The sequence below is a fragment of the Amblyraja radiata genome, chromosome 46, assembly GCF_010909765.2.
Source record: "Amblyraja radiata isolate CabotCenter1 chromosome 46, sAmbRad1.1.pri, whole genome shotgun sequence".
NCBI classification, from domain to species: domain Eukaryota; kingdom Metazoa; phylum Chordata; class Chondrichthyes; order Rajiformes; family Rajidae; genus Amblyraja; species Amblyraja radiata.
In genome coordinates this window covers 7,562,797-7,583,617 of record NC_046001.1, presented here as the reverse complement: position 1 = coordinate 7,583,617, position 20,821 = coordinate 7,562,797, and the positions used below count along the sequence as shown (strand labels likewise).

Here is a 20,821-nt window from a genome sequence, read left to right as displayed (position 1 = left end):
AATCTGAACCCCATTGTCAAAGCTGACAAGCCAGTGCATGGTCTAATTCTGAGATGTTTAACCAATAGAAGTAATGTTGTAGTAATGTCACAGATTATGGTCTGAAGAAGGGTCTTGACCCGAAACATCACCCATTCCTTCTCTAGAGATGCTGCTTGTCCCCCTGAGTTACTCCAGATTTTTGTGTCTATCTGTTATCATGTTACTGGTTGCAGAAATATAAGTGTGCAAATCTCTTCATTACAATAATTATCATCCTTCCTTAGCTGTGAAGTGGTTAGGGTGGGCCTGAGCTTATGAAATATGCTGTACAAAAACGCAAATGTTTGCTATTAAATTTGATAATTTCCTGTTTTCTAGACCCAACGTATATTTCATAAACATGAGAAGCTTTTTACATAATTAAAAAATTACGTTTCCATGACCCCGCATGCAATATATTACTTCGCAATACAATGGCCATTATGATGGAGGTGACCATAGCAGCCATTTTGAGCACAGTGAGGTCCCACAACCACCAGTCAAAACAAATGAACAATCAACGGTGGTGGATGATGAAAAACCTCATTCTTCAGATAGCGCTACATCATCTTTGCCAAGGCAGCTCCAGATGAAAACCTGCCCCGCCAGCAATCTGGCACCCATTGGTACTAGAAGTCAGCCTGGATCAGAGTTCTGGAGTGGGACTAAAATGGATGCCGATGAGCAGTGAAGGGCCTAGAAGTCAAACATTCGGCGTTTGAAAACGTGAATTTGGAACGAGGGGGGAAACCAAACGCCTCGGCCATTAGATGTCACATCTGACTTGGAGCGGGTCGGCGCGGTTTAGCCGCTGTGCGCGCGCAAATGCACCGGGTTGACGCCTAGGCGGAGACGACGGGACGTCCCGCGGCCCGGAGCACGTGCACCGGCCCCACCAATCAGCTCGACGGTCCGGGGCGCGGACGTCAGAGCGACGTGGTAACCATAGCGAGCGACGGAGCGAAGGCTGTGCGGGGACGGCCGCTGCGTCACTGTGTCTGGCCGAGGGAGAGAGCAGGGGGGAAAAAAAAAGCCAGAGTGCCCTAGTCCCTACCACACTCGTGTTGCCAGCTTCCCCGCACCCTAGAAGAGCTTAACCACGACAAGCAAAAATGTGAGTAATGGCTCAACCTTGGCCGCCCCTGACGCTTTATTCTGCCTGTCCGGGGGTATTAGGATGGGCGGGTGAGCGGCAAGAACCGGGCGCTTTTTCGCCGCGGTAGGCCGCTGTTTATTACATGCCCCCTCCCAAATGAAAACGCTCAAACCAGGGGTAAACTGGAATTGAAGGTAAAAGATGAGGAACACTTTTTTTTGCAGCGTAACATACCTGCGCTTCAGCGAATGCCTGTGAATTTTAAATAAACCCTGTATTAAACCGAAGCGGGGAGAATTTCATCAGCGTGCAGGTGACAGTTAGGCGGGGGGGAAGGATTATTTAAACGTCCCGATTGTCTTGTATCTCTGAATGTGTAGCCTTTGGCTGTTCTAATGTATTGTTGGCTTGTGGCCGGTTAGCGTGTGGATGGTTAAAGGGGAAGAGGCTGGCAGAGCGGCTGGCGGCCGGGACCGCGGGCCGACTACACGTGAGGCTCGAGGGGCGCGCAACCCTGCGAGGCTCGGCGGCTCCCAGCGCAAAATATCTCCCTTCCACCCGCTTTACCCGAAATAAAAGCCATGGCTGGGCCTTCTCATCTTTAATAAACTTTATATTTGTCTGTCCTCTCCTTGTGCACCTCACTCTCGGCAGCGCGAATGGGGCGGTTCTGAAACGATTTGAGATCGGCGGCTTCTAGAAATTTCTGCCTGTCGCGCGCGGGGGCGCGCTCGCTCGCACCGGGCATTCGGTGATTTCTTCTCGAAGTATATAAATAAATGTTTTTTTAAAATCTCCGAGGCTTTTCCCTCTTCAGCAGCGGCGACTGTTTGACGGCGCAATGGCGGCTGCCGCTGTGTCGGGAGGAAGGCTTGTTTGTCCTCCCTTGACTGTTGGAGGAGAATTTGACGGGAGCAGCGAGCGCTGTTGCGCAATGTGGAAGAAACCGCCATTACCGCGGCCCTGGGCCCGACCCCCGAGGCTCTGCTCGGCGCCCCTGCCCTTCAACGCCTCGTGCGCAGATTATAACCTCTCCCATTCTCTCTTCATAATCTATCTTTCATTTTTTCCCCTCGTTTGTTGCAAGCGGCAGCATTGCTCACGGATCCCGTAGCTTTACTGGCAGACACGTTTGTCCCGTGCGTGCACGCGTGTGTTTTTGCCAGGGCCGTCTCCGCACATGCGATAAACTATGAAGCGTCGAACGACCGCAAGTGTTTAATTTCTATTTATAGTTTCCATCTATTCTACATTAAATCCAGGGCTTTGGGATGGCCGCTATTCGTAAGAGTTGCATCTGCTGCATTGCGTATGGGTCGATAACGTAGAAGCCATGCGTTTATGACGAGTTATTAGACCCAAGGGTGTCGTTGGAAAATTATTATTTTTTGCTGTACAGTTTATCTGTTCTTGGTGGTTCGGTTTTAAAGTGGAAGTAATCATGTTTTGCCAAAGATATGGGGATTTTTTTGATGGCTGGCACTTCGGTACCTGTTGATGCACATGGAGGTAAAATAAAAGGGGGGTTGGATGTGTGGACATGGGGGTTCTCGGGGGAAAAAAAGGGGGGAGGGGGGGGGCGCTAAAACACCAAAAATTTATCAGTTCAAAGTCGGGGACTAATCAGTTGATTCCTAACTTGGGAGTCAAAAGGCTCAAATTATTGCAGCAAACGTACTGTACATGGTATAACAGGATGCTGTGAGCAAATCCACCACCGGCTGTGATATTTATGTGAAGTGCGTGGTATGAGAAATGTACATATTTTATGATTTAATAGATATTGGGTAAAAGATTGTCATGGTCTTTCCAGTGATACGCCAGTGTTTCTCTTTGTAAACTTTTTTTTGATTGAACCTGTTTCCAATTCCTGCTCCTACACTTTAAGAACAGTATTAAAAAAATCTACATCAGTATTCCATAGCTCTAATCTGTATCTGAATGTAAGTTTTATCTGTATTTCTTCGGAGGGAGTTCCGGTAACTTTAGGCTTAATTCATACCAACTAAATACTAATCATGGTGTCATTTATCTAGCGTGGAACATTACGTCTGTCTACATTAACAATTTATCTGCATTTCTGGCTACTTGTATATCCCCTCTGGTCCATTCACTGGTTTAGGGTAACTTTATTAGTCTTATAGAAATTTGCTCCTGAACCCTTGCAATCCATCTAAAATAGAAAAGGTCCTGCGGCACTGCTCTCGAAACTCTGTTTCCTGATAGAAAATTCTTAATGTATGTTTTTATTTTCAGCTGGTTATTCTTCAAGTTTATCCTGAATGGTCAGCTTTGACTTAAATGGCCTTTCATGCAGCTTATGTATATTGACTTAAAACTAGCCCTAACCCTCCGGATGGGGAGGTGGTGGAATTCTACCTTGTGTTCCCTCTGAACATGACTGTGTTTCCGATTGCTGGATTGAAAGATACAACATGGAAATAGCCCCTTTGGCCCATCGAGTCCATGTCGGCCATGGATCAAGATTCAAGGGGTTTATTGTCACGCCTGTTCCATACATGGTACAATCTTGTGTGAAAATCTTGTGCTGGAGGATTCCGTACAGTAAATTTAACATTAAATTATAAAGTGCATGCATTAAATTATAGAGTGAACATTAAATTATAGACAGAGTCTAGTTCAGGTGAGTTTCAGGGCTGGTTGGTTCAGCAGCCTGATTGCCTGGGAGAAAACGCTGTTCATGTGTCTAGTGGTACGGGATCCGGGTTGCTGGGGTCTTTAATGATCCTCGGCTTTTCCACCGCACTGCCTGGAGTAGATGTCCTGGAGGGAGGGCAGCTTGCATCTGGTGATGTGCTGGGCCGTCTGCACCACTCTGCAGGGCGTGGCTGGTGCAGCTGCTGTGCCAGGTGGAGATACAGCCTGTCAGGATGCCTCTGTAGAAATCCCTGAGGATCTGGAGGTTCAGGCCGAATTGCTTCAGTCGCCTGAGGTTGTAGAGACGCTGTTGTGCCTTTTTTGTGATGGTGGAAATGTGGGTGGTCCTTCACATTGGTTCAATGTTATCCCACTTTTGTGTCCGCTCCCTAGGCACTAGGGAGGCCAATTAGCTCACAAACTTCCATGTCTTTGGGAGGAAACCAGAGAACCTGGGGGAAACCCACACAGTCACAGGGAGAACATGCAAACTCCATACAAACAGCACCCAAGGTGGGGATTGAGCCAAGGTCTCTGGCACTGTGTGGCTGCAGCTGTGCCACTGTGCTCCCATTTACCACTCTTTATCAAACTGCTGTGACCTTCAGAGATCTTTAGATTTGTACAGCAAGGGCTCCAGCTGTCCACCCTTGCAAGATTTTTTTCCTCCTAAATTCACATTGACTGCTGTTAATTAGGTTATTGCCGTAATAAATCCTCTGGTGCTTCTGCACTAATCCAAGCTTTTGTGCTGTAAATATTGGTGCAAGTTAGCTGGGGAAAAAGAGTTCCCTCTGAGATGGCAGTGGATTGGAAACTTTGTGTTCTCTGAACTGGGCTGGCCTTGCTTTTTTTAATGTGGACAAAAATGCTAGAGCAACTCAGCGGGTGGGGCAGCATCTATGGAGCGAAGGAATAGGTGACGCTTTGGGTCGAGATCCTTCTTCAGACTTTTCTAACGCTTTTTTTAATGGTTAGTTTGATGTGCAGGTTTTAAATTTTTTTTACAATGAGAGACGATGGAAATTAATGAGCAGTAGCCCCGAATGAGAGACAATTAGGATTGATGGTGAGAAGATAAATAATTGTATTCCAGTGGTCTAGTAACAATGATGGCTTCCAATTGCATGCCCAAATCATGCCTTTGTTACCTCAAGCTAAGGAAATTAATAAAGAGCAGTTTAACATGACTACAGAAATTGGTTATTTGTTATGAAATGAACGTTTGAACCAAGAATAAAATTGAATGCCTCATTTATAGTTGTGGACATTAAACTTGGACTACATCAGCTCTTGGATAGGCAGAAGGTCCCGTGACATTACATTGGAAAGCAAAGGTATTGTTTACTGCTCTATTTTTCATGGCTGATCTATTTTCCTCCCTCAACCCCATTCTCCTACTTTCTCACCGTACCCCTTGGGCCCTTACTAATCAAGAGCCCTAAATCTCTGCCCTAAAAATAACCAATGGCTTGGCAGCTGTCTGTGGCAATGAATTCCACAGATTCATCACCCTCTGGATAAAGAAATTCCTCCTCATCATTTTAGTTTAGGGATGCAGCATGGAAACGGGCCCTTTGGCCCGCCCAGTCTGAGCCGACCAGCAAGCGTCCATATATTAGTTATATCCACACTAGGGACAATTTTACAAGAGCCTATACACCTGCATGTCTTTGCAATGTGAGGGGAAATTAGAGCACCAGGAGAAAACCCACATGGTCACATGGAGCACTTACAGGCAGCACCAGTAGTCAGGATCAAACCTGGGTCTCTGGTGCTGTAAGGCAGCAATTCCACTGTGCCACCCCAACTAAGATACCTAATTTTATTCTGAGGCTGTACCCTCTGGTTCTAGTCTCTCCCATTACTGGAAACCTTTTCATGTCCACTTTAGGCCTTTTATTATCCAGTAGGTTTCAATGAAATCAGTCTAAACTCCAGTGAGTACAGGCCCAGAGTCTTCAAATGGTCTTTGTTCGTTAACCCAATCATCGCTGGGATCATTCTTGTAAGCCTCTTCTGGACCCTCTTCAAATCCACACCCATCCTTGGAAATGGGGCCCAAAACTGTTCCCAATGTGACACACCACCCTGTGCACATCTAAAAAAAACAACTTTTCCTGCATATCTCCTTTAAATGTTGCCCTTCTCACTTCAAATTTGCCCAGCACATTTCCTTTATCTCTTTCACTTTAATGCTATGACAATGACTCCTATCAGGTCTCCCCTCAATCTCTGACGTTCCAGAGAAAACAATCCAAGTCTGTCCAACATTATCTTATAGCTAATAGCCTCTAACCCAGGCAGCATTTTGGTTAGGCCAGATTTGAGATCTCAATATTTTGTAAAGTGATATTCATAATTAGCTTGGCTGCAGAGATTTGTGGCATGTATAAGGGCCCAAGGAAGGAAAAAATTGAGGGAAATAAATAGTCATACAGCATGGAAATAGGACCCTTTAGCTCATAGTGTCCATACCAGCTATTCTAATCCCATTTTGCCTCTTAAACATAGAAACATGGAAAATAGGTGCAGGAGTAGGCCATTCGGCCCTTTGTGCCAGCACTGCCATTCAATATAATCATGGCTGATTGTCCAAAATCAGTACCCTGTTCCGGCTTTTTCCCCCATATCCCTTTATCCCCTTAGCCCAAAGAGCTAAATCTAACCCTCTCATTCCTAAAGCTCCCCTGCTTCTAATTATGCCACAGCCCTACATATTTATTTTATAGTTGCTGCTAAACCTATTAACCAGGAAGTCTTTCGCATGCGAGATGAAACCGGAGCATCTGAGGGGAAACTCACATATTCATTGAGAACATTCAACTCCACACTGACATTACCCAAAGTTAGGATCAAACTTAGGTTGCCGGTTCATGATATAGTTGCTGCTGTCTGTCTTTTCCATGCAGCTTTTTCTATTGAAGTGACATTTTCTTTGTAATGTCCAAGATTTAATGAATTTGTGATCCTTGGATAGTGTTTGTCGTGTGCTGCAAGGTGTCATATTAGCTTGGCCTTGGTTGGCATAGCTCTGATCAAATGTCAACATTAATATTCTGGAATGTTAATTATCTATTTCAGTTTAGTTTATTGTCACATTACCGCGGTACAGTGAAAAGCTTTTGTTGCATACTTACTGATCAGTGGGAAGACAACACATGATGACAAGAGGTAGATAGTACTTCAGGACTGCCCTCTAGTTGTGGTAGGATGGTTCAGTTGCCTGATAACGGCTGGGAAGAAACTATCCTGAATCTAGAGGTGTGCATTTTCACACTATACCTTTTGCCGGATGTGAGAGGGGAGAAGAGGGAGTGGCTTGAGGATGGGGGGGCAGTGCGTGTGTTTTTAAAATTATCGAAGTGAAGAGTTTAGTGTTACTCCAGGTGCCCTCACTGGGAAATGGAACCATAGAGCAAATATTTGAGTGCACTTTAAGATGCTTGCGTAGACCATCTGTTAATGTTTCAAGGCCTTCTACGCCCGTACCTCCAGACTCAGAAACAGCTTTATTCCAAGAGCTATAGCGGCTCTGAACCGGCCCTGCTGAGTGCCCCCCACCCCCCCTGGACTGTCTCCCTCGGATGGTCACGACACACAGCTTATTTATTTATTTTACTTTTCTTTTTCATCGGTTGGAGCTGCATACTAAATCTCGTTGCACTGACGTGCAATGACAATAAAATATATTATTATTATTATTATTATGTTTTCAGAGAGGGATGGTTGGACTGGGAGCAGAGGACAGTGGTGTGCTTGGTGTGTCATATAAATTCTGTTTCTGTGTCAGATGGGTAGGTTGTAGGCAAAGTTGATTGGAGACAATTTGGGGTCTTATCGTCTGAGTGCTCATGATCTGCAAATGTGATCTTATGAACAACATATGCTTGTAGTCTGTGTTAAGTAGTTACATGTTTACCTCCCTTTCTGGAAATGTGGCATGGCAGAGACTAGAAATCAAAATGGGATTGGTGTCAAGTGCATTTTGTTTTGTTGACATTAAATAGATTCTATGCAGTCAAATTCGGCCAAGTTTTCAGAATGACTTTCTCTTATTGTGCTGCAAATATATGACACATGGAAGACCTCACAGCCAGTTGGGCTGCTAGCGCACAGTTCCAACAACCTGGGTTTGGTCCTGACATCTGGTTCTGTCTGGAGTTTGCATGCTTCCCTGCAACTACGTTCGTTTCCCCAGGTGCCTGAGGGAATTTAATGGCAAATGTTGATGAATAGAATTGAATAAGTGTGAATGGTTGGTATGGACTTTGAGTTGAAGGGCCACTTTCCTTTATAGCCCTCGATGTAATAAACAGGTCTTTATTTGTATTTGCCCTAAATCTCCCTTGCAATTATATTTGTGCCTGCATACCTGGAAAAAATGCACAAAATCCAAGTTGGTTAAATGGCAGTTGATTTGATGAAAAATGGAAATTCCTGAACACATCACACAATGGCCTGGTCATCTTGGCACCTATACACATTGCTTGACATTTTGATATGAAGCTACATGTTCTCCCATGCCTGAATGCCCACCAAAATAGGCAGTGTAGTTTGTGAAGATGAGTGAAATAGTCTTAAAGCTAAAGTGGACTTTTCTGTTACTGTGACTACCGACTGATGGGCAATGATGTTTAGTAATTGTCGAATATGCAAAATTGAAGTAAATTAGTTGCAATTTTAACTAGCAGTAGTTGTGCATTCTGTACAACTTTGAAAGATGAAGCCTCCATTTTAACTCCACCAAATCCTTAAACAGATCTCCTCTTGGCCTTTTTTTCTGGGGAAAAGTATCCTAACTAGATTGTCTTTGCTTCATTGTCCTTAGCTTACAGGTTATAGGAGTAGAATTAGGCCATCTGGCCCATCGAGTCCACTCCGCCATTCAGTCATTGCTGATCTCTGCCTCCTAATCCCGTTTTCCTGCCTTCTCCCCATAGCCCTTGACGCCCGTTCTAATCAAGAATTTGTCTATCTCTGCCTTAAATATCCACTGACTTGGCCTCCACGGCCGTAGCTGTTGGTTTCTTTTTTTTGTAGCCATGTTATCATTTCTTTCCGTGTCATGATTCTGCATGCTGTTACTTTAATCAAAAGTCCACAAGAATAACAAGGCCCTTTCACAATTCAAGTATCTTTTTTTCTACCCCACGTTGTCAACCAACAGCTTTGTGCTTTAATAAACGAATAACGTGAGACCTGATAATGCTCCCTCTTTCTAGTGCAATGTTCTTCACAGATTTCCAATGCAATTTTGCTGATGTAACTGATAGTTAAATTTTTGAACATTTGCTGATTTGTCTATGCTGTATTTTTATTCGGTGTGGATTTAGGAAACATTTTGATGTTTGCCCACTCGCATTGTTTCACTGTTCTGAGATGTATGATCAAAGCCTATTCCTCACAATATTCTAGTTTTTTTTACTTCTACCAGAATATCCATAGCTCATCAAAGCATAAATTGGAAAAATTGAATATCAATGTGTTAATCAGAGCCATTGTGTCTGAACCATCACCTTAATTGATATGTGTGCATGTCTGTAAGTAATTGGGTAGTGATTTGAAGTGGCAGTATTGGCAAGTAAACTGCAAAGATAGGGAACAGATAAAGATTTTCATGCTTGCTGTATGACGACTTGAACTTTTAAGTATTGTATCAAGATTGATTAAAAGGGAAGATTTTCTCAATAGAAGTTGCATTTTTACATTTTCCAGATGAGACAGGTCCAATGGTGTCTGTATATGAAAGTTTATTTTGCAGTGAGTACTGAATCTGTGGATTGGTAATCTTGATATAAAGCTATTCTTTAATGCTTACCATACTTGTAATTAGAGGCAGTTGCACTGGTAGCCCTGAGCATTTGTACATTTTCAATCAATAAAACCACTCTTGTGTGTTGTGCTGTTGCCTCTGATTTTGTACATTTTAATTATCAATTTCTCTTGATTTTGCTGAATGGTTCTTGCTAGGCTACTTTTCACCAGTGGCTGATATTGGATATTATCCAGTTGACCATTGTTCATTAGCAGGCTTCAATAAATCAGCAGATCTGTTGCTGATGATTCTATAGGGACACTGGTTAATGATGGAGCACACAAATCTGAGGTTTTTCTGTTAGAAACAGCCAAATTCATGGAATTTGGGGGGCTTTTCAATTGTTTACAGTTTTCTTTGGCATGCGTGCCAGTGGGAAATAATATCTTCTAAACCTGTACTAGTTTTGATTATAGCCTGGAGTCTTTGGAATTTTCTCCATTCTTCCTGCACCTCTGCCAAATTAAAAGAAAAAAAAAATAATCGGCTCTATTAATTGGCTTGCTCTTAGCTGCTATAACAGTTTAACATTTTGCATGGATGTCCTTGGCTTCTGTGATAGTATAGTGCCAAAACTGCAGAAATTTTACCTGCGTTGAAGTCTTGGTTTCTGAAGGAAACTTTGTGTCTAAAAGAAGACAACGGATTAGTGCTGAAGCACTGGATCGTTTCATTGATGAGAGAGAAGTACAGATGGGGAGGTTACTAGGTAAATGACCGATAAATGCAACAAGAAAATATTAATTTTGTGACTAACTATCACAAATTATTGCTTGTCATTGTATGAAAATAGATAGATAGTTGACCAGCAAAATTGTCAGTCATTGGAGCTATGAGTTAGAAATGGGCACCTGTTCTTTCAGGCAATTTTCATTATGTAGCAGAAAGCAACAGTTTATATGGGAACAGGAAATAGATTTTCATTATTATACTTTTTCCCTGGTGTAATTTTGTACTTCAAATTTTGGTGGTGATATAATGCCAAAAACAGTGCCCTCCATAATGTTTGGGACAAAGACTCATTTATTTATTTGCCTCTGTACTCCACAATTTGAGATTTGTAATAGAAAAAAATCACATGTGGTTAAAGTGCACATTGTCAGATTTTCTTAAAGGTTTTTTTAAATAAATGTTGGTCTCACCATGTAGAAGTTACAGCAGTGTCACCCCCCCCCCCCCCCCCATTTTCAGGGCACCATAATGTTTGGGACACATGGCTCCTGGTTTAAGTGTCTCCTTATTGCAGGTGTAAGAGAACTCTCAGCACCTAGTCTTTCCTCCAGTCATTCCATCACCTTTGGAAACTTTTATTGCTGTTTATTACATCCTATCTGCTCAAGTTCGAACATGCCTCAAAACTCATTGGCCGGCAGTTCATTCTACAGCAAGACAATGACCCCAAACATACTGCTAAAGCAACAAAGGAGTTTTTCAAAGCTAAAAATGGTCAATTCTTGAGTGACCAAGTCAATTACCCGATCAGACCCCATTTGAGCATGTTTTTTATATGCTGAAGAGAGAACTGAAGGGGAATAGCACCCAAAACAAGCATAAGCTAAAGATGGCTTCAATACAGGTCTGGCAGAGCATCACCAGAAAAGACACCCAGCAACTGGTGATGTCCATGCAAAGGATATGCAACAAAATACTAAACATCACTACTTTCATTTACATGACATTGTTGTGTCCCAATCATTATGGTGCCCTGAAATCTATAAACACTGCTGTAATTTCTACATGGTGAAACCTAAATGTATGTGGTGAAACCTAAATGTATAAAAATGGCCTTGATTACAATCTGACAATGTGATTTTTATTTTTCTATTACAAATCTTAAATTGTGGAGTACAGAGGCAAATAAATAAATGAAGGGTCATTGTCCCAAACATTATGGAGGGCACTGTAGATGACACCCTTGGATAAAGTGTTGCCATTATCTTTTACCTTTTTTTCCTATTGCCCCGTGTGCAAGTTATTTTGCTATTCTGTTGCCCAGGATCTTAGTTTATTATGTCAGTTGTGGGGCCTAAGTGGTGTTTGCAAGCAAAAGTAAATTTCACAAATTATTCCTTAATTGTTGTAGGGTAATAGGTACTTTATAGCAAATGCTACATTGAATCATCTGGTTCTGAGGGGAGGCCAAATATTTTGAGTGCCCCATCCCAACACTCTGGGTCCAATACAAATGGGAAACGTAGATCAATTTGGACATCTTGTGCTGATATCACTGAACAAGACACCTTGTAAAATTAGTACACGATTTCCTCCATTCCCTTAAGATATTCTCCTTTTTCTATTGCTCCTTTTGTTTTGCTTGTGTGCTCCCTGTCCCCATCTGAATAGTTTGAAGCATCTGACCTGGCTTGCTTTTTCTTTCACTAGCAAAACCCAGAGACTAAACTGGCATCACTCTATTAGAATGTAAATACTTTTTGCATGCGGCTTTAAAACTTGTAGCTTTTTTTTCACACAAACTTTGTGATTGTTTTCGCTCCCATGATACTTTTAGGCAGCCAGCTGCTACTGCAAAGTGGTATGACGGAAGAGACTACGTCTTTGTTGAATTTTGTGTAGAAGACAGTAAGGATGTTCAAATAAATTTTGAAAAAGAGAAGTTTACATTCAGGTACGTAGTAGATATTCAATCGCATTTATGTCAAATTGTCTTTCGTAAATTTAGGGGCAGTTTTTGTATCTTAAAATTCAATCTGAAAATAATCTAGGCTCTAGTAGTTGTGATGCTTTTCTCGTAGCACTGTTCATAATCTGAGTGTTTTATAGTTGAGTGGAATTTTTCATTACTGAAGTGTGTCTGAATGCCTGTGATTCTATTGAGATTTTGGTCACATTGTGACAGTGACACCACACACCATTTCCCCCCCCCCCCCAAATATTTTATTGCTGGAGTTTTCAATCTTTAAGTCGTCCTATTTTGGAACATTAACCGTTAACTTTTGCCAGCAAATTGTTCTTATCATTTGGTCATCGTGGACATCTTGGCACAGCGCAAGATTCTTGTGCAGTCAGCACTAAATGTAATTTGCGTGTATCTTTGTCTTGTTTTCCATTTCTATTTTATTTAGATTTCCCTATGCCACGTACTGTTGCTCAGCTAAGTAGGCAAACCAGTAATATTCTTGTACTGTGTGCCAAGTAGTATGTACCCCTCTTTCAAATATTTTTCTCTTTTGTGTGGATGTGCCTAGTCCTTTGCATAGGTTGATTGGCAAACCACTGTGGAGAATCTGAATTTGCACCTTGCTACTCTAAAAGCGCAAAACATGGAATACTAAACTTGTATACCACGATACTGACATTTATCTCGTATTCTTAAAGAAAGGTGGAAATATTGCAGATTGCATTATAATTTAGGAGCTTGGGATAGAATGTGAGGCTACGGGGGAAATGGGCCTCTTTGTTTTTTCAGTAAATATCATTAGTGTTGCATTCTGGGTCTGTTGATTGGGGGCTATTTGAGCTGAGCACAAGTTCTAACGTTTGCTATGGATTCAGGATAGATCTATATGATTTCCTCTGGGAAAGTGCCTGTTCACACACTTTCTCTGCTTCCAGGTAATTTGAGATTGGAGATTATTGTTAAACTTGGAAATTTGTAGCCTGTTATTGCCACGGTACAATGAATGGGAATAACAGTTCTGCATGTTGTTATGTGCCAGTTTATAATGGCTTGAGGTTTGCAGGGAATTACTGTTAAATTTTCCAAATGGAAATGCACAGTGTTGCTTACTGACCGAACAGTTTTTGTTTGATTGCTGTTTCCACTTTAAAGCTAGTGCAGGCTGTACTTGTCATTGTTGTGGACTGATTAAGAGACTTTCTTGAAGTTCACCACTTTGGACACTAGGTTACTGACCCTATTTTGATAGTCTTCTGGCACTCTTGGTATCTTAATTTAACTGCAGAGTTGAGCTTTAAATCCAGGCTTCTCATTGTGCCCATCAGCTGCAGTCACCAAATGAGGAAAACATCAGCCTAGCTGCCTGACTCACTCAAAAAAAGGTGGTGAACCTGTGCACATTTTTTTTTACAAAGTGGTATGATCTTGCAGCATTTGTGTTTTCTGATCCCATGGAAAACCACAGTCTACGTATTTAATGTACGTTGAAAATCATCTATTTTTAGTCCAAATGGAATCAAGGTACAGCATACCAAACATCAACATCTGTCCTAACTTCCGACTGTGATTGTTTCTGGTGTGCACTCCAGTTCCAGTTAAAGTGTCAGTGCATTTGATGCATTGAGCATATGAAGATGGTGACCAGATCAGTAAGTAAAGTCTTGGCATTTACCTTGAGCTACACAAGGTTATAAAACAACATATTTGCGCAAAAGCCTGCAATTTTGTTTTCACAGTCCTGAATCGACCTGCAGTTGTTATAGTAAAAACTAGAAACCAAATCTGGAGCTATGTATTTCTGTACATTTCCTTAACAAATTGAGCAGTGAGATTGTCTGCATTTGGCTATGAGAAACATGCACATTGACAGTTAGCAGTACCAAGCACGGTGTAGGAGTACTTAAGTTTCTTGAGCGGCAGTAGTCTTTTTCTCATTCATCTTCTGGAGGTCTCAACTTTTAGAGGTGCTTTTAAAATAACCTACATTGTAATTTGGTGGATTTACATAAATGAAACTGGAAATCTTTTAAATTTGAACTAAATTCACTGAATGTGCTCTGCTTGCTTCCACTTCTTTAAAATGTGTTTTATAATGGAAGTTTGGCTTGACCATTAAATACAGTGATTAGTGTGGCATTAAACCATGCTGAACGTAAATGTCCCCAAGGATCACCTGTCCCAGAGGAGGTGACATCTCAGATGACCACCAGTCCACTAAGAGGGGAGAATCTGCTAAGAGGGGAGAGCATTGAATCAGAGGGTTTAGGGTTGGTTAGCTGTGCTATTACCTTAAACTGATATTAGTTAAAAATTAGATATTAGAAAACTAAGATGCTATTAGTTAAACTGAGCGATGCCAGATGAGAAAAAAATACCCGTGTTTTTATTTGTAGATGTTGCCTGAGCTGAGGGCATCTTTGTAATTCAGGCTTTTATCAAAACTGAAAGCATTGCAAATGAAAAACATTTAAATTAAATAAGGGTAATTAAGAAAAATGTCATAAAATTGGGAATGCATGAAGACCATCAGGAGGCGGATAGCTGAGGAATAATACACGGGATAGGATGCACACCATCTTGTAAGCATAATCTATTTATTACTTCCCTGGTTCCTAAATAAAAAATATGAAATGAAAAAAGATGATAGAAATACCTGCACATGATTTAAGAGAAAATATTAAAATGTTCGGCCAATAACCTTTTTCACACTGATATTTTAACTGCTTCTCTCCAGTACTTTTGGTGTCCTGCAGTGTGTAATGTTCAGCTTCTTTGAAATATTAAAAGTGATATGTAATACATATCAGTGGGGTGGGCCAGATAATTTAAGGAACAAATGTGTAGGGCTTATACTCTGAGACAGAGTGGAGCTTTTGAACACCTTGCCTATCTGGTTACTTAAAAGGGTTTATACCTGAAAGCAAGATGACATCAAACAATGGTGTGTGTGGATGCTTTCTTTCCAGCGGTACGTCTATTGATCTAGGATTTTGAGTACTGATAAATTACGTTTTAAGAATTGCGTCAGAATATATGGCATGATATATTTTAAAAGTCTATTGTTTTTTGGCATTTAATATTTGAGAACATGGTATTGAAATTCACTTTTTTTTGTATGGCATCTCTTTTCATTGTAGCTGTCTTGGAGGAACTGAGAACGTAAAGCATTTTAATGAAGTTAATCTTTTTAATGCAATTGACCCAAATGTAAGTATTGGACAATAAATGAGCCAGATAAGTAATATCCTCTACTACTTTGGTCATGCTTGTTGCCAATGCTTGGCTAAGAAACAATGTTAATGATCAATATTGAATTCTATCAGTGGAGTCGTTCATTTTTCCACTAAAAATGCAATAGTGGTTCTCTGTCCCTTTGGCAAAGTGTAGTTGAATTATTTGTTAAATCCTTGTGGTATTGAAATTCTCATTTGGGGGCTGGAGAGTAGATTTATTTACAATTTACTGGGAGAATAGTTGCTGCAATGTCTAATTGTATGAATCTGTATAATACTGGTCAATGCTGTTCCTTTGTGTAGGATTCCAGACACAAGCGGACGGACAGATCTGTCTTGTGCTATTTACGAAAAGGAGAACCTGGTCAAAAATGGCCACGGTTAACTAAAGAGACACCAAAGGTAACTAGGACCTTGCAATATTGTTCTAATATCCTGTTTTTAAAAAAAAAATTACTTTCAATTACTGACTGACCACTTTTGCAGTTGAACTGGCTCAAAGTGGATTTCAATAACTGGAGAGATTGGGATGATGATCCAGAAGAAGAAGATCTATCCAGCTTCGAAAAGTTCTCACAGGTAGGGACATTTCATTTATGTAATTGGCTAATGTATATTACTGCATATGGATATACATATCCTTAAGGGGTGGTTAACATTTGTTGAGTGAAGGGTCAGTGATCAGTTTCTGGAAAATGGATGACTTTTGAATAAATACTTTAAGGAAGAAACTTGATATATCGGGAAGTAAACTTCTGAAAAGTTGGATTCTTGATTAAAAATTCAGCGCATGCTAAGATTTTCATTGCTTTCATGCTGAATTTGAGTTCTGTTACCTGTTATCAGCACCCCAAAGTTCTGTTACCTGTTATCAGCACCCCAAAGTATGCAACTATACTATTAATTGTTCCAAAATAATCTGTCATATAGTAAACATTATACACAGTACAGTGGACAAAACTACATCTAAACTAAAGTGTTCCTTGCACAATGGCACTGAGAATTGTTTTTAACTTTCTGGTTTGGCAGGAAACTCCTGTTTTCTGCATGGGAATGCTTTTATTAATTCAAATTCTGATATTAAAGCGCATTGTGTTTTCTGCTTGTGTTGCATACAGTTTTTCTAACTAATGACAGTTTTCAAAAGATCTAAGGCTATTGAACCTCAATGACCTTTTTTTTTAAATCACCTTGATTTATATTGAACACACGTTTGTGCTTAACTACTTAATTACTTCAACCGAATGGGGGTGTTAATGGCTTCAACAGGCTTTGGGCTGTGGAGGTGTGTCAGTTGTGACAGTTATGATATTCAAACACTAGAAGAAGAATCTGGGCATTTGCCCCACAGCCCCATCCTCCAGAAATCTGTAACCAGTATCATAGCTAAAATTAGTGAGGGATTGAAATAGGACCATTCTGGTCTGTATAAATCAGCACCACCCCATGTTTTACTAGCCCCCTAGTTTGAATGTCTATCTTAATGTACTGCTTAGAATTGAGTTTAAAACAAAAAATAAAAAATACATCTTTATAGATGATGAACAATATGGGAGGAGATGATGATGGAGACATCCCAGACGTTGATGGAATGGACGATGTAAGTATGAAGATACTAGCGTAGATGAGTTGTCTATTTTTAAATTTGTGAAATGGAAATGATTATGCAGCTGTTCTCACTAAATTCTGGAGGGATCAAGTCCCTTCAGCTACTAAAGTCTTATGACTTTATGTTAAGTAGTGTAGATTGCATATGGTAATTAATTGATTTTGCCTTTAGAAAAGTGAGTATCAAAAGTGACTGCTTTAACTACCTTCTGTTGCAGAAGTCATGGTCCACAGTATAGTTAACAGCAATCGTTTAAATAAATCAGTTGAGAGAGATTTTGACAGTGCTACACTTAAAATTGAGTTGATGAAAGCCTAGGGTTTGTATATTATCAGGTTGGCCATTGGTAGTTAGTTTTCATGGAAATTTTACTTCCTCGATTGCTAACTCCAATTTTGCAGGTGTAGACAATCCTTTGGTGTCGCAGTTATTCATGTAAGACTGTCTGACTCTGGTTTTTGTGCATTTTCAACTCTTCCCTGCTCTCATAGCCATTCAAATTTCAGCCATATTAAAAGTTGACATTCCTACGCCTCTTAAAGCTTTCCTTGAGTCATTCACCAAATGATATCCGTTAGCTTGTATTGTGTTGGATTTAGATGTTACACAAAAGTAAATTAAGCTTAATGACTAGAAATCTTTCAGTTGTGATGGCAGTCATGGTTAAGTCCTATTTTGGTAACTCCATGCTTTTTCTAGCAACTGAGTCCCAGAAAGTATGTTCTAGCCAAAAACACAAATTGTTGGTATGTAAAATGAAGATGTGCGCATTTGGTGCTTATTGATCAATAATGTTCCTTAAGTAGAAAAATTGGTGCACCCCAGATTGCAGGAATTTGAGACTCAATGCTATAAATTTATATAAATTGCTTTTGAAGAGAAACTAAAACACAGTATTTTTGATGTAGGTCTGTCCACTGTCTAAACGGTCAATTCATTTTCACCTATAGTGTCCCACTGGGTTCTTGTATTTGAATTTTTATTCCATCTGGATTTGCATGTGGTGACTACTGCAAATGTATTAAACTGTGCCACGTTACACCAATTTAAGTCTTTTGATAATCAGGGTATGTGGGTTAAGCTTCCATTTTTTTTCCTCTAAGTACGTCTTGCATATTTTGCTATGGGATGTCCAATTGCAGTTGTGTATTTGAGAACATATGGGACATAAATTGACAAGTTTGTCCCACTGAGGATATTTTGGTGCTATCTGTAAAGTGAATTTGTGAAATTTGTAACATTTAATAAATCTTTTTGATTTTTACCTTTTGCTCTTTAGGATGGGTCACAGGATAGTGATGATGAAAGTAAGTAGATTTTTGTAATTTTGTTTGAGATTTATTTTGTTTCCACTGGCACTTGGATTCTGATCTTTTTGTTTTTCTTTCAGAAATGCCAGATCTAGAGTAAATGAATTGAGGGGAAAAGGCTTCGAGGAATTGGAAGAAACGCATTCATTAAACTGTTAATTTTTAACAAAACAATTATAAGTTGATAGCTGTTCGGGGCAGTGAAGCATCTTTCAATCCATTTTCAACCTGTTTAAAAGGCTTTTCTAGGGGTCGATGCATACCAGAGTATTGGACAAAATTGCTTACCAATACAGGACAATAAAGATATGCCATTATGCATATTATATGCCGGATTAAAATATGCCAGGACTTGAGCAAAAATTATTTATAGTGATCTGAATTTGTACTGACTAGCACTAAACCTTGTAGTTGGTTCCTATACAATCTAATACTGTATTCCTTCTGTTTCAATTAAGCCACCTTAGCTAATTCTGCAGCAGTTAGGATGCTGAGGTTTTAATAAATTTTCAGAGTGGCTTCATCTCTTATGAATTGGCTCAAACTATTAATGGTATTGGTTGACCCTTAAGCTTCTACATCTGTTAGTATGATGAGTGATAAAGCTGTACATTGTCGCTTGTGGATCTTAAGTGGCTGTACATTTAGATGACCAAAAGTGTATTTGCACTGTCTTGAGTATGAATGCAAGTTTTGAAAAACTGTTAATACACTATCTTTAGGATGTATTTTGTGAAATCTGCTCAGTACAAGCTGAAAACCTCAATTTATGTCAAATGCAATGGAATTTTTTTTAAGCCTACAATATCTTTCTAATAAACTGTTAACACTTAAACATATTGTGTTTTTTTTTTTAAGACAAGTGTTGCATAAATGTGTAGAATTTCTTCCCTAAAATATCTCTGCTCACACTGAAACAAGGTTATACTTGTGTTTCGTATTTATTTTTTAATTTAATTTTTAGTTAATAATAATAATAATAAATTTTATTTATGGGCGCCTTTCAAGAGTCTCAAGGACACCTTACAAAAATTGAGCATGTAGAGGAAAAACATGTAAGGGGAATGAAATAAATAGTAGAGACATGACTAGTACACAAAGTAAAGACAGAATTCAATACAAAACACAGTATGAGGCAATTAATGCACAGATGAAAAGGGACGGGGACGTGGGGCTAAGGATAGGCAGAGGTGAAGAGATGGGTCTTGAGGCGGGACTGGAAGATGGTGAGGGACACGGAATTGCGGATCAGTTGGGGGAGGGAGTTCCAGAGCCTGGGAGCTGCCCTGGAGAAGGCTCTGTCCCCAAAACTGCGGAGGTTGGACTTGTGGATGGAGAGGAGACCGGCTGATGTGGATCTGAGGGACCGTGAGGGTTGGTAGGGGGAGAGGAGGTCAATGAGATATGGGGGGGCCAGATGGTGGAGGGCTTTGTAGGTGAGGATCAGGATTTTGTAGGTGATCCGGTGGGAGATGGGAAGCCAGTGAAGTTGTTTGAGGACTGGAGTGATGTGATGCCAGGATTTGGTATGGGTGATGAGTCGGGCGGCTGCGATAACAGCTGGGAAGAAACTGTCCCTGAATCTGGAGGTAGACAAAAATGCTGGAGAACCTCAGCGGGTGAGGCAGCATCTATGGAGAGAAAGAATAGGCAACGTTTCAGGTCGAGACCCTTCTTCAAACTGATGTCGGTGGGCGGGTGGGGGGAGGGGCAGGAAAAAGAAAGGAAGAGACAGAGACCCGACAGTAGGCTTGTAGGAGAGCTGGGAAGGGCGAGGGGAAGGAGGGAGAAAGCAAGGACGATCTGAAATTTGGAGAAGTCAATGTTCATACCGCTGGGGTGTAAACTACCCAAGCGAAATAGGAGGTGCTGTTCCTCCAATTTGCGCTGGGCCTCACTCTGGCCATGGAGGAGGCCCTGGTCCGATTCGGAATGGGAGGGAGAGTTGAAGTGCTGAGCCACCGGGAGATCAGGTTGGTTAGTGCGAACTGAGCGGAGGTGTTGGACGATGCGATTGCAAAGCCTGCGCTTGGTCTCGCCGATGTAGAGAAGTTGACACCTGGAACATTGGATGCAGTAGATGGGGTTGGAGGAGGTGCAGGTGAACCTCTGCCTCACCTGTAAAGACTGCCTGGGTCCTTATATGGAGTCGAAGGGGGAGGTAAAGCGACAAGTGAGCATTTCCTGCGGTTGCAAGGGAAAAAACTGGAAAAGAGGATGGAGGCAGGACAAAGCATGGCGGGTGATAGGTGGATGCAGGTGAGGGGATAGGCAGATAGTTGGACAAAGGCCAGAGATGAAACTACAAAAAGGTGTGAGATAAGGTTTGATACAAAGAGCTGGAGTAACTCAGCAGGTCAGGCAGCATCTCTGGAGAACATGGATAAGTCAGAAGAAGGGTCCTGACCCACAACGTCACCTATCCATGTTCTCCAGAG

The 20,821-nt window shown here is 41.0% G+C and overlaps 1 protein-coding gene across 2 annotated transcripts; it reads left to right on the top strand.

Moving 5' to 3' along the window:
• The first annotated feature begins 524 nt into the window (after window positions 1-524).
• ptges3 (prostaglandin E synthase 3) lies at window positions 525-19,218 on the top strand. 2 transcript variants are annotated; one of them, XM_033015810.1, is made up of 8 exons: window positions 525-1,135; window positions 12,103-12,219; window positions 15,369-15,438; window positions 15,768-15,866; window positions 15,951-16,043; window positions 17,002-17,064; window positions 18,353-18,380; window positions 18,464-19,218. In XM_033015810.1, coding segments are annotated over exons 1-8 (492 nt in total). In that variant the 5' UTR covers window positions 525-1,133; the 3' UTR covers window positions 18,484-19,218. The 2 variants fall into 2 exon arrangements, with proteins under 2 accessions (XP_032871701.1, XP_032871702.1); XM_033015811.1 differs by lacking the exon at window positions 17,002-17,064 and having other exon boundaries at window positions 924-1,135.
• The last annotated feature ends 1,603 nt before the right edge of the window (window positions 19,219-20,821 follow it).